The sequence below is a fragment of the Giraffa tippelskirchi genome, chromosome 5 (genome assembly GCF_054371585.1).
Source record: "Giraffa tippelskirchi isolate mGirTip1 chromosome 5, T2T-mGirTip1v1.2.pri, whole genome shotgun sequence".
NCBI lineage: Eukaryota > Metazoa > Chordata > Mammalia > Artiodactyla > Giraffidae > Giraffa > Giraffa tippelskirchi.
Window position 1 is genome coordinate 158,754,904 of NC_137279.1, and position 13,969 is coordinate 158,768,872.

Consider the following 13,969-nt stretch of genomic DNA (forward strand, 5'->3'; position numbering starts at 1 on the left):
GCAATCAATCACCTTCTTATCTGTAAAGGTTCACCTTAAAGGCCAAGAGTCTAAGAAACCATCCCTAATCCCTGAACAAGATGGTTTTCCATCCTCTTTTGAACCCCTGTAACATTTTTTATTTCCCTCTCTAATACACTTCTGCCTGGTCTGATCTTCCAGATAACAAATTCTCCTATCTTCACTGATGCTCGAGGGTAAGCTGCTTAAGAGCAAGGCCTGTGTTTTTCTCCTGGTTTCTCCTGTAAAGGCCAGCAGTGACTGATGAGACATATGCTCCTACAGGAAACAAATAGTGCAACTTTTAGAGGGTTAGATCTTACTGTTTCCAACTGACATAAACTAAGGTGAGAGGAGTCAAGGCCCATAAAGATCACATGCCATTTTCTGACAAGGTGCATCCAGCCACCATCCTAGAATGGTGCAGCAGCACAGGGATGTTCGCACCAATCGCAAAACAGAAACAATCAAATGATGGACTAATGATAAGAAACTGCTATTAATACAGTTGACCCTTTAACTACATTGGTTTGAACCATGTGGGTCCACTCATACAGATTTTTTTTCAAGTAAATACTAAGCCACAGATCTGAAGGAACCCCAATCACAGTGGGCCTTATAACTATAAGCTATACACAGATTTTCCACTGTGCAGAAGATTGGCACCCCTAACCAACACATTTTTCAAGAGTCAAGTGTACTTTATAATGAGACAATAATGAATATGTTAGGTGGAGCCAGATGAAATTTTTACCCTCGAGAACAACAATTTCATATAATTTAATTTGCTAATTTATGTATTATCTATCTCCCTTCCCCCATCTACTCATGAATAAGTCTCCACAAATGCACGCATTTTGGTATATTTTGTTCACTTTTATATCTCCATTGTCTGGAACATAGTGGCAACTGGCAAATATATTCTGAATTAATGAATGAACTTACTAAGCACCAACTATGTGCCTTATACTCTATACTTCATTGCCTATTTGTTTCCTCATTCTGATTACTCCCATTCTTTAGATGAGTAAACTGACACTTGATGAGGTCTAACTTGCCCAAGTTAAACACAATCTTAAGCAATACTTTATGCTAAGCCATTTATATTTATGCTATGAAAGTTGTTCAAATTCAGGCTATCTTTCCTCAATTGACTAGACCATGCATATTCTATCGGAAATGGTAAAAAGAAATTTCAGAATACTAAAAAGAGAAGGTCATAGGGGGAGGGAAAAACAAATACCAGTCAATGAGTTTGGGAAGGCTTTTATTCCTGTTAAAATGCAGCATGAAACAATATCTAAAAATTACCCCCAGCCTTTCATGTCCTCTGCCTGAAGGTGGGGATCTTCAACTATCTTGGTACTTGGAGCCTCATCACTGGTGTTGCCTTCTTGGGAACAGGGTAGATGATAGATGGCTTTTGTTTGCAGCCTACAACTGAGCCTCTGTGGGACTATCAGCCTCTCTCAACAAGCAATGGAGTGTTCTCACTCTTTTTACCATCTTCTCCATGGATGAAATGGGGGCTCACACTTACAAAACCCTATTTCTTTAAAAGACATTTCCCTAACATACCTATGGAGAAACAATGTCAAAAAGAACAAGTTAACAGTATTTTTAAATGAAAGGAATTTGAGTTTGAAATTTGCTGATGTTCCTCATCCCCTTTCAGTGCAAAGATGCAGTTTATTGTTTGGAAAGGGAATAGTGTAACCCTGGAACACCTTGCTCAAGAACAATGGTCCTAATCTGTTGTTCCTGATGCCTCATGTAGGATTTGTGTAAGAGTGGACCTTGATAATTTCCACTTTTGCCTAAATGTCCTTTTCTATCCTCCTGAAAGAATCAGTTCGTTTTCTAGGACATGGACCCTAAGACAGTCTGATGTATATTTTCTAAAAGCTGAAAGAAGATAAATGGATGATTTTTCAAATTCCTTGAAGTAAAATGAACAATTCTATGCTATCATAAAATCACAGTGACCCTCCCAAGTGATTAATTCTTTGAGATTCATAAGAGATTTTGAAACAGAGGAGGGGGAAAGCCCGCATTTCTTTCGAGAACTTGCAGTCTAACCTTGGAAGTGCCAGGCTGCAAAACAGGAAGGTATATTATGAGCAAAGGCTGGGAGTCAGACCAAATGAGATCAATCTCCAGGCCTACGACTAGCGACTGGCCTCTGGCAAGTTAATTAATGTCCTTAAGCAAGTCTGAGCTTCCCAGGTGGCTCAGTAGTAAGGAACTTGCCTGCCAATGCAGAAGAAATGCATTCAGTCCTTAGTCAGGGAAGATCCTCTAGAGAAGGAAATAGAAACCACTTCAGTATTCTTGCCTGGGAAATCTCTTGGACAGAGAAGCCCAGCAGGCTACAGTCCATAGCGTCTCAAAGAGTTGGACATGTGATTGAACAACAACAAGGCAAGCTTTCCTCATGTGTAAAAGAAAAATATTGCCACCTACACTATGAGGATCAGAAAATGAATGTAGAACACAGCACAGCACATGGTATACAGTAAAAGTTCCATAAGTATTAAATAACAAGATATCAAATATTAGATAGGACACATAAGCAGGGAGAGTTCTCTAAAACTGACTCTCTCCTAATGCTCTAGCCCCTGGGTAAGTTTAAACAACTTTTATTATAAACAAAGGAATACATTTAGTATCTATTTCTTTGCCTCTAGGACAAATTCAGCACCACCTTAGCCTAAAGAAACCCAATTTAAACAAGATTTAAAAGAGAGATTGCTTCTTTAGTCCCAGACAGCACAATTCAAGAAAGCAGGAGGATGTGCTGTTCTTTAGGTCATTGGCTATGTGGCTGGGTCATTCGCTGTACAGAATAGCTTCCCCTGTCTCAGAGATCAAGATTCAAAGAGAAGTAAACACAACAACTGATCCAAAATATAAACAATTCATCCCTAAAAGGAACATTGGATGAAATAACCAGGATTCTCACCAGTTTGGAGCTTTCATTTTCAGGATATTGTTTAAGACCAACTTCGAGACTGGAGTCTTCCTCACCACTAACCAGTTCAGTGCCGCTCTGATCCTATGAGACATTAAAAAAAAAAAAAAAAGTGGCAAACATGTCATTCTTCACTAACAGTCACCTAAACTGTACTTCATCAGAGTTGCTTGTTTTATTGTTGTAGTGGATATTACAGTAGAAGGCCTTTTTTTTTTTTTCAGGTATCTATCTGTTGCTCAGAGATATACCTAAGAGAAAGCTGATCCCTACTCTCTGCCCCGAATATTCACTGGAAAGACTGATGCTGAAGCTGAAGCTCTAATACTTTGGCCACCTGATGGGGAGAGCCAACTCACTGGAAAAGACCCTGATGCTGGGAAAGATTGAGGGTAAGAGCAAAAGGGGATGACAGAGGATGAGACAGTTGGATCACCGACTTAATGGAGATGAGTTCGAGTCTCTGGAAGATAGTAAAGGACAGGGAATCCTGGAGTGCTGCAGTCCATGGGGTTGCAAAGAGTCAGACATGACTGAGTGACTGAACAATGATGATGATTCTCTGCCCCCAGAGTAGGCCTGATTGTCTTAAGGCTAATCTCGATAATTTTGGCCAATGATTCTGCCAGGAACGGGCATATGGTCCAGTTCTTGTCAGTGAAGTACCAAGAGAGGTTTCTTGGAGACTTCTGAAGAGGTCCTTCCTAGATCTTAAAAGAATCACAAGAAGTCCCCATGGCTCCTAAATTAACAAGAGAGCATAAAATGCAAATAGCCATGGACAGCCATCCATAGCCAGAAGGAAACTAGACTGAATGACAGAGCAAAGACAGAGATGGAAGAACTGGTTCTCTGATGACAAAAGCAGGGCACTGGTCCAACCAGACCTGAAGCTCAGCTTTATTCTTAGCAATCTTTTTAAGGAGAGCTAATACACTTATTTATTGCTTCAGTCAGTCTGAATTAGCTACTGTCCCCTCCAGTCAAAACTTTCAGAGATATTTGCTTATCTTCTGCACAAGGCTAAACTATTTGATAAGAGCTTGTATTTATCTTGTTTATCTGTAAAACTTAGGTACTGAGTGCCCTGCCTGGCACATGGAAAACATTTGATAAATACTGGGTTGGAATATAGTACTTGCTTTCTTGATGATTCTTTTCTGAAAATTCCTAAAAATATTTAATGTAAATGAGACATCTGGTAATAATAAGCCATATTAAAATTCCAAGGCACACTAGGCATCTTCTCAATTGAATTATGATATATTAAATATTATAGTTATTTGCTTTGCTTTCTGGGGGCACATAGAGGAGAATAAGGATAATAAATGGAGTATCTACATTATATTTACATGGATTTTTATATTAAAACACCACCATCTGAGATTATTACAAATTCAGGTGGGACTGTTTATAGAGAAATTGTTTTGATTTTGAGACATTCAACATCATAATTTAAGAAGTACAAATTAAAGCAAAGATAGGAAATTCTTTCATCTATCAAATGGACAAGCAAATAGAGAACATTCAGTATTAAAAATGGTGCAGGGAAATAGGAATTTTTACACACCATTGAAAGTGTTAATTAGCACAATCTTTTCAGAAAAGAGCCCCACACATCATATAGATATCAGTTCAGTTCAGTTCAGTCGTGTCCAACTCTTTGCGACCCCATGGACTGCAATATACCAGGCCTCCCTGTCCATCACCAACTCCCAGAGTTTACTCAAACTCATGTCCATTGAGTCGGTGATGCCATCCAACCATCTCATCCTCTGTTATCCCTTCTCCTCCCACCTTCAATCTTTCCCGGCATCAGGATCTTTTCAAATGAGTCAGTTCTTCGCATCATATAGATATAGATGCAGAAGAAATACTTGCAAGCATATGGCACAAATTTTTTAAATTGTGTACTTCTGGGGAGTAGGATTAGGGATTTGGGAATTTCGCCTTACTTATTTCTACACTGTTCAATTACAGAAGAAGTAGTATGTATTAAAGAATTAATTGATGGTTTCAAATTGTGGTGCTAGAGAAGACTCTTGAGAGTCCCTTGGACTGCAGGAGATCAAACCGCCAATCCTAAAGGAAATCAACCCTGAATATTCGTTGAAAGGACTGATGCTGAAGCTGAAGTTTCAATACTTTGGCCACCTGATGGGGTGAGCCAAGTCACTGGAAAAGATTCTGATGCTGGGAAAGACTGAGGGCAAGAGAAGAAGAGGGTGACAGAGGATGAGATTGTTGGATGGCATCACTGACTCAATGGACATGTGTTTGAACAAACCGTGGGAGATAGTGGAGGACAGGAAAGCCTGGCATGCTGCAGTTCATAGGGCACGAAGAGTTGGGTACGACTCAGAGACTGAACAACAATGAGCCAATTGCATTTTATAAACAAGAAAGGAGAGTTATGAGAAATATCTAAAAGAAAAAAAAAATTTAAGAAGGTAAGTAGCATGGGCTTTAGAATTGGCCAGATCTGAACTCAAGTCTCAACTTTGCCATTAGAATTACGAGATTATCTGCAAGTTACTTTCTAAATCTAAGTAGAGTAGACTCATGAACGATGTGAGGATTAGAAACACAGATCCTCCCCACAGTTGAAAATTTGTGTATAATTTATAGTTTGCCCCCTGTATCTGTGGTCCTTTGGCATCCAATCGCAAATTGGGTAATACTGTAGTATTTACTATAGGAAAAATCTATGTAAGTGGACCCACAAAGTTCAAACCACGTTGCTCAAGTGTCAACTGTACTTTTTTTTAAAGTATAGATACAAATATCAAGTTAAAAATACTATCCCATCAGGTTGTCTTAAAGATTAATGCTGCTGCTGCTAAGTCACTTCAGTCGTGTCCGACTCTGTGCGACCCCATGGACTGCAGCCTACCAGGCTCCTCCGTCCATGGGATTTTCCAGGCAAGAGTACTGCACTAACTTATAAAATGTCTATTAGCACAATACTAGGTGCTATTAATTTTTATTTTTAGCTTTTTGTTGAGACAGTCTTTGTTTATGACCTGCTTCATGTAGTTATCATAAAAAGGCTAAATAAGTGAGTACCGCTGTGATCCCAATCCACTAATAAGAAAAAATGATACAGTTAAAATAATCTGTTGAAGAACCCCTAGCCAGTAAGAGGCAGACCCAGGATTCACAACTAGGTGAGACTACCACCAAAGGCCACATTCTTGGTAACTATGCCTCAGGCCCTAAGTAAATTAAATGATGCTCCAGTTTCTTATTCTTTCTTTTCATTTCTAAATGTTGATAATAATCTTATGAAAGACAGGATTCACAACCTTAAAAAATATCACTGTCATTAGATTAACAAAAAGTATTTTAGAGTTTGTTACCCAGAAAATTTCATTAGATAGAACATCTCTTCATGAATTTTGCATAATCAAGAAATTATCATGTAATACAAACATGTCAAAGTTAAGAAACAAAGCTTGAAAATATATAGCTTTTCAGTGTTTTAGACAGTGGGTAAGTTCTAGAGAGAGGGGAAAAAAATGATACTTTTAAAAGGAAGAGAAACCTTAATGCCCTGGTTACTTAGTGTATCTGGTTCTGTAAGCTGTGGGAAGCCCTGTAGAGGCCCTGGGGAGGCTATGCTATCCAACTGGAGGATGTAATGGAAACAGTGCTTGTAACTGTAGCACTGGATTGTAAAACAAATCCACAGGTGGCTTCTCAAGTAACTTTGCAAATGGCCACCTCCTCTGTCCCAGATGAGAGATTTTTTACCAAGATGGTGGTTAGCTGATGCCACTCATCTAATTACATAGAGGTCTCCTTAGGGAAAGGAAAGTATTGTTTAGAGAATCAGAGAAATCTTTACATTTCTTTCAGCATGGAAGTACAAGAAATGAAATTTTCTTGGTCTTTATCAAATGAATACTAAAGAGGGAAAGAAAACAGCAGTTTGATGCTTCAACTTTGAAAATTCCAGAAAATATGGGCTAGACAGATGGTCTATATATCCTTTAAGATTTGAATAAAAACAAAAAAAGAATACCCTTTATATCTAACATCCACAGAATTTGTCATACAATGCCATGTCTCAAATGCACCTTACTCCATAAATCCTTTCCTTATTCTTAGCTGAAAGATGTCTCTTCTTCCCCTAAGCTTACCTAACAGTTTACTTGAACCTCTTATGTCACTGCCATCATCTCATTTGTATCCTAATTACATATGTAAAGAATTGATCTCCCCAATGAGATGGAAAAATGCTTGAATCCAACATCTGTGCCTCATTCATTTCCCTGGATTAATTCATTTTTATATTCATCCTAGGTTCTGTCTCATTTCAAAGTTGATGCTCTTTATAACTGTACCTTGAGTCTCTTCTAAAACATTTCTTCTGTTTTTAGTTACTGGTTTAGTCTGAGATAGCTCCATAAAGGAGGATTTGAAGTCAAAATCTAGATGGAGAGAAGAGACAGGTAAAAAGGAAGTTGGAGTAGAAAGAGGTTAGCAAATAAAGTATTTACTTTTCTAGGAGAGCCAAAGGTTACGTAAGAGTTTTCATGCTTAAATGAAGCACAGAACAAGACAATGAGGGTTCTGTTCTGAGAACAGAATGGCTCATATGTATAAATTACCCTGCTGACTAGGAGCTTAAAAAACAGGAGTCAGTCAGAGATAGAAAGGGGAAAACAGGTCAGTAGGCATGATTTCCAAAGCACAATCACATCATGGTGGTTTGAAGACCATCTGGCTGATGGATAGCAGCCCACTAACACCCAAGATGATTCAGCTAATCTGGATGGCTGGGTGTTTCCTTCCCCTGTTGCTGATCTTCAGACCACCTGTCCAAAGCTGCCCGTTCAGCCAAGGCTGCTCAAAGAGAATAACCTTTCCCCATGAAGACTACGGTCAGAAGATTCCATAGTGAATTATGCTTTATAGATAAATGAAAGGCAAAGGCAAGGCTCATAGTTCATACATTTAACACAGACTTTACCACCCACCCCCCACTCCAGAGTCACCAAAAAAGGACTGATAAGAAATGCTATTCAATCTCTACTGAAAGGTCTCTTCCAAACCCTTGAAAGTTTTAAACTTTTTCTACTGGGTTCCTCCAAGATCTTCTATATAAAGTGATGATAAATTTTATATTTTTTGTACTACTTTTTTTCATACCCACTAAATGTCTATAGTTTTTGCCAACTAGACACTGAGAACCTTGACAGTAGGAATTTGTATTTTATTTAAGAGTAGACTATCAATGAAAGTTAAATTAGTTAAGTATATTACTGTGGATTAGAAAAACACTTCTGATCAGATAAAAGTGACATAGTGTTGTTTCTTTCCTCTTCTCATTTAACATGACAAAGGAGCATATCAGTATATACAATTGTTTTCCTTTTAAGATTTTACTAAGCAAAATTAATAATAAAAAAAACCCAGCCAACTATACCTCTTTGATACAATTAAAAACTCTTTTTTCCCCAAAATAAAACTTAAGTTGGTTTAAATTTTGTCATAAATGCAATACTCCCTTCAAAAAAACCCACAAAATGATTTATTAGTTTCATTGCCAACCACCTAAGTTCACAAATATTTCTTTCTGCAAAGTCATGTTTGCTTGATGTGACAAATTAAATTTATTTCTCCTATCCCCAATTGTGACCATATTTTCAAGGTTATTCAGAATTCCAGAAAGGCAATACACAGTAAAAGATTAAATGGAAATTATGCTAATAGGATTCCCTGAGTAATCAACTTCTCCATTCTTTATGAAGTCTGTTCCATCTCACTTAGTATTCAAAAAAGCACAACTTCTGAAACAAAAAATGAAGGTTCTTTCTCCTATAAAGATATTCTAAAAGATTCTGCCTGCCTTGTGGAGGAATGGAATAAACATCTTGACTCCCAAGTATACATGAGTCCTCATAACTCTTAGGAGACACTATAGCAGTAACTTCCTAATTGGGTTTCTAACGTCAAGACATTTTTGACTTTGCTATTAGACTAAGCTACCTGGAGTAGAGCCCTGATCAGACTATTTCATTATTCAAAACACCTTCAACAGCTCCAGGTACCTAATGCATAACATTCAGTCCTTCTGAGATTTAAATTCAAGCCTCTCTCATTTGACCTCAATGTATTTTTTCAACCCCATCTTCTATTACTCCCTTTCACATACCCATTGTATTCTTCTCCCCTTTCCACACCCTGATTTTTCTTACTTCTGGGCTTTTGTTTGTGCTGTTCCTACACTCTTATCTAACCATATTCATATTTTAAAATTCAATATATCCATCAGAAATAGTTGTTCTCCTACCAGGAGAACATCTTCTGGTATTCATCTTCTGTGAACTCCTCCTAAAACTTTATCTCTTAGGACACCTTATTTTAGTAACATACATGTGTTATTTCGCATGTTAGACTACAAGTTCTTTGAGTCTAGAGACTTGTGCAATTAATTCTTTTATGTTCTACAAAGTAGGTATTTGGCAAGTAATGGCAGAATGAATTGAATCAGTAAGAAGTAAGTATGCAACACTGAAATGAAGCATCAAGGATACAGTAGAAAAGCCATTCACTTATTCTACAAATATTTATTAAGCAAGTACTACATGCTAAGCACTGAGGATTCGGTGATCAGGAAGACAATAAACCTGGCCCTGAAAAAGAGTACAATTTAATGTGGTGTTTACAGTCCTACATTATTATAATAAAACATGGTGATAACAAGGGAGGGAAAAGTGACAGAATCCTAATTGATGAACCCATTTAGAAATGGGTCCCTCTTTTTCTATATGCTCAAATGATGTCACGTAAAGAAAAAGGGGCAATTTTTACTTTTTAAATGAATCATGAGTGTTACTTAACTATGAAGGGAGTAAAGATTCCCATAGGGAACAGTGTGGGATGAAGTTGGTCATAAGAATAGTATCTCATGTTTTTGAGCACTTGTATTTCAGGTGCTCTGTTTATTAACCTATGTACATTATTTTGTTCATTTTAAATCATAGAAAACTTGGAAGAGGATTTAAAACAGCAATTCTCCAAGGACTTATGAGTTAATAAGATCAATGAATGAATAAAGGTTATTAATTAATAAAGAGGAAGTAGGAACGCAACCTAGGTAGAAACAACAGGAACCAAAGCATAAGGGGGGAGAATTCAACACATGTATATGTGGAGTGCTATACACTTGCTCAATAAATATTTGTTCTATACACTTGAGTGTATAGAAAAAGAAGGACCCATTTCTAAATGGGTTTATCAATTAGGATTCTGTCACTTTTCTTTCCCTTGTTATCACCATGTTTTATTATAATAATGTAGGACTGTAAACATCACATTAAGTTGTACTCTTTTTCAGGGCCAGGCTTATTGTCTTCCTGATCACCGAATCCTCAGTGCTTAGCATGTAGTACTTGCTTAATAAATATTTGTAGAATAAGTGAATGGCTTTTCTACTGTATCCTTGATGCTTCAGGGGCACTCACACTAGTGAGGAAACAAGGGTGATTAGTGGAGGCAAGTATAAAGCCTTAATTCTAACCTTGAAACAAAGATTTTGAAATACAGCTCTGATAAGCAAGAAATGGGTATTAAGGATATTTGACCAAGACGACAAATACAAGAAGAAAAGAAATCTTACATTAAATGTAACCGCTGAAAACCAAAGATGCCGGAGGCTGAGAGTCCTGCTAGAGGCCTGTGCAATACAAGTAGTCACAAATACAGTGAGTTCTTAGTGTGTGCAAAGAATAATGCTAAAAATTTTATAAACGTTATTCAGCTCTTCTAAGAAATCTAGAAAATTATTATTGTCAAATGCCTTTTAAAAGTAAAGAAACACAAGCTTATTAAGCTTAAGGTTCAAGTTCATTCTGCTAGTGAATGTCAAAGCAATGATGAGGGTTCAAACCTATCAACTTTCAAGTTTATGTTCTTAATCACTGCTGTAAGTGCCCCAACAATATCACAACTGCCAAAAGTAGAGCAGCAGAAATGCTAATAATCCCTTACATATGTATGGAGCTGTGTGGATTATAAAATACTTTTTCCTACATTTAGTACTCAATCCTCATAGCTACCTGTTAACACAGGCAGGGAAGGCTATTAATCCTCTTTACAGAAAAAGGCAGACTTTGAGACGTTAAGTATCTTCATGGAGGTCAGAAGCCTAGCAGATGATTGGTAGAGCTGAAACAAGAACTCATGTTTTCTTGTTCAATATACAACCAGCACTCTTGTTCACTCTGCTAGCACACAACTGCAGGAAGCGATTTTGTTCTCTGCTATAGTCTTGGTGTCTAGAACAGTCCTTGACACATAATAAGAGCTCAATAAATATTTGTTCAATAAAAGAACAAATATGAGGTCCCATTAGCGTTTAATAAAAGTGCTATTCAATTATGAGGAATTATGATGTCAGGTTCAAATCCACAATCACATGGCTATACTTCATCTCTTTGGTTAAATGGGCTGGTTCTCTCAACAATACATCAGATATGAATTATGCTTAAGTACTTACTGGAAACAGCTGCAAAGGAAAATGGCACAGTGAGGGGGCACCTGGGTGAATGATAGGGATAAGAAAGTGTTGTAGACCAGAGCAGTCCTATATAGTACCTCAGATATCACCTGCAGGGTGGGTATCACTCAGAATTTGGTGACAGTTATCAGAGGCCAAAAGTCCAGAAAGAAACTGAACAACTCTCTTTATTATATAATTCATTGTGAAAATGCAACACAAGTATCACACAGCATATTCTTTTAGAGAAAAGAAATATTATTTATTAACAAAGTTAAATGTCTAATATGATTTATTTTGGAAAATTAAATGCAAATAATGGGATATTCAAATTTAAGAATTATGATAAGGCTCTTCAAACTTAATGCTGGTATTATATATATTTTATACATATTTTTGGTCTTTATTCAAAAATAAAATCAATCTTTAAAATTTTCAGAATACAAGTTATTTTTCTGACTTATTATTGATTCTGCTATGTGTAAATAAAAGTAAAACATATTTTTTTAACAGGTAATTGGATAATGAGAATAATTTCTGTGGCTAGCACAATTTAAGAAAGGAAAATAATAGCTAATATTGAATAATGCATTTAAATATTAGAATAAATAATTCATCTTTATTGAATGTTTACTTTGTGCCATGCTTTATATATGTTACTTCCTTTACTCTCTGCAAATCTGTGGAGGTTTGGTGGTAACACCCCCAGGGACAGATGAGGAAACTAACGCTGAATAACAGCTGCCTCTGGGCATCTGTGTATGCTCTAGCCTCTCTAGACGCCAGTTTCTTCTTATATAAAGTGGAAATAATACTGTCTCTCAGAGGTATGAATGTAAACAGGACTTGGGACAATGCACTCAAGACAGTGTTTAACACAGTAGGTACCATGTTCAATCATCCTCTTCTAAGTGGCTGCCCTGTCAGCAGGAAGGCAGCAGAAACCATTTGGCTGGGAATAAACTAGAAAAAATACACAGCTAATATTAGAAGTCATTACTGACAGAAAGAAAACCAAAGAAACCAGAGACCCCAGAAATGGTGCTCTCAAATTAAATGTTGACACCAACACTATACCTTTCCTCACTCTGAAATACAGGCGCTGGATCTCATAGTAGCTTTACAATTTGATGACAGACCAGTTTCCTTAGTCATTGTACTGAGATAAAGTATGGGCAATAAATGAAAAATTCAGTTCCAAGGGGATGCTATTTTGATGGGAAAATTTGTAACTAACAATATTATAGGAAAAATTATTCTAAAGTATTAACCTCCTCCCATCTAAAAAAAGGACTTAGATGACATTCTGTAAACACAAATGAATTAGGAACTAAGTGCTAACATTTATTAGGTAGCTACCATGGGTCGGGAAGATCCACTGGAGAAGGGATAGCCTACCCACTCCAGTATTCTTGGGCTTCCTTGTGGCTTAGATGGTAAAGAATCTGTTTGCAATGCGGGAGACCTAGATGTGATACCTAGGTTGGGAAGATCTCCTGGAGAAGGGAAAGGCTACCCACACCAGTACTCTGGCCTGGAGAATTCCGTGGACTAAGGTCGCAAAGAGTCGGATATGACTCAGGGACTTTCACTTCACTTCACTTCACCATGTACCTGGCACAAGATATCTACAGATAGATAGATATAAATATCTTCTCCTCTCTCCCTCTCTCTCTCTCACTTATTCTTAACCTTATGAAGTACAAGAAGTTACTGTAACCACTCAAGTTCACCTGTCTAGTGTCACAAGACTGACTGATTAACACACACACACAACATCCAAAACATCAATAATCAGCTCACTTGCCTTTGCTTCCAACACTAACACCTCATCTAACTGCGATTAGGTCTTGCCTGGGCTTCTGCTGTTTGTGTGTGTGTCTGCTGCCTAGTGTGCTACTTTTACCTTCCTATAGTCCATTCTCCAAGCCAGGCTTCAGCAATATGTGAACTGTAAACTTCCAGATGTTCAAGCTGGTTTTAGAAAAGGCAGAGGAACCAGAGATCAAATTGCCAGCATCCGATGGATCATCGAAAAAACAAGAGAGTTCCAGAAGAACATCTATTTCTGCTTTATTGATTATGCCAAAGCCTTTGACTGTGTGGATCACAATAAACTGTGGAAAATTCTGAAAGAGATGGGAATACCAGACCACCTGACCTGCCTCTTGAGAAACCTGTTTGCAGGTCAGGAAGCAACAGTTAGAACTGGACATGGAAAAACAGACTGGTTCCAAATAGGAAAAGGAGTATGTCAAGGCTGTATATTGTCACCCTGCTTATTTAACTTATATGCAGAGTACATCATGAGAAACGCTGGGCTGGAAGAAACACAAGCTGGAATCAAGATTGCTGGGAGAAATATCAATAACCTCAGATATGCGGATGACACCACCCTTATGGCAGAAAGTGAAGAAGAACTAAAGAGCCTCTTGATGAAAGTGAAAGAGGAGAGTGAAAAAGTTGGCTTAAAGCTCAACATTCAGAAAACT

General features: G+C 37.5%; 1 protein-coding gene across 5 annotated transcripts in view; it reads right to left on the reverse strand.

The window, feature by feature from the left end:
- Positions 1–13,969, reverse strand: part of PATJ (PATJ crumbs cell polarity complex component) — a 359,039-nt gene that overhangs the window by 102,389 nt on the left and 242,681 nt on the right. For 3 of the 5 annotated variants that reach the window (XM_081486634.1, XM_081486636.1, XM_081486633.1), the window contains exon 31: positions 2,963–3,055. The exons of the other annotated variants lie outside the window; for them this stretch is intronic. In XM_081486634.1, the coding sequence (XP_081342760.1) occupies positions 2,963–3,055 (93 nt within the window). The remainder of the gene's footprint in view (positions 1–2,962; positions 3,056–13,969) is intronic. 5 annotated transcript variants of the gene reach the window in all.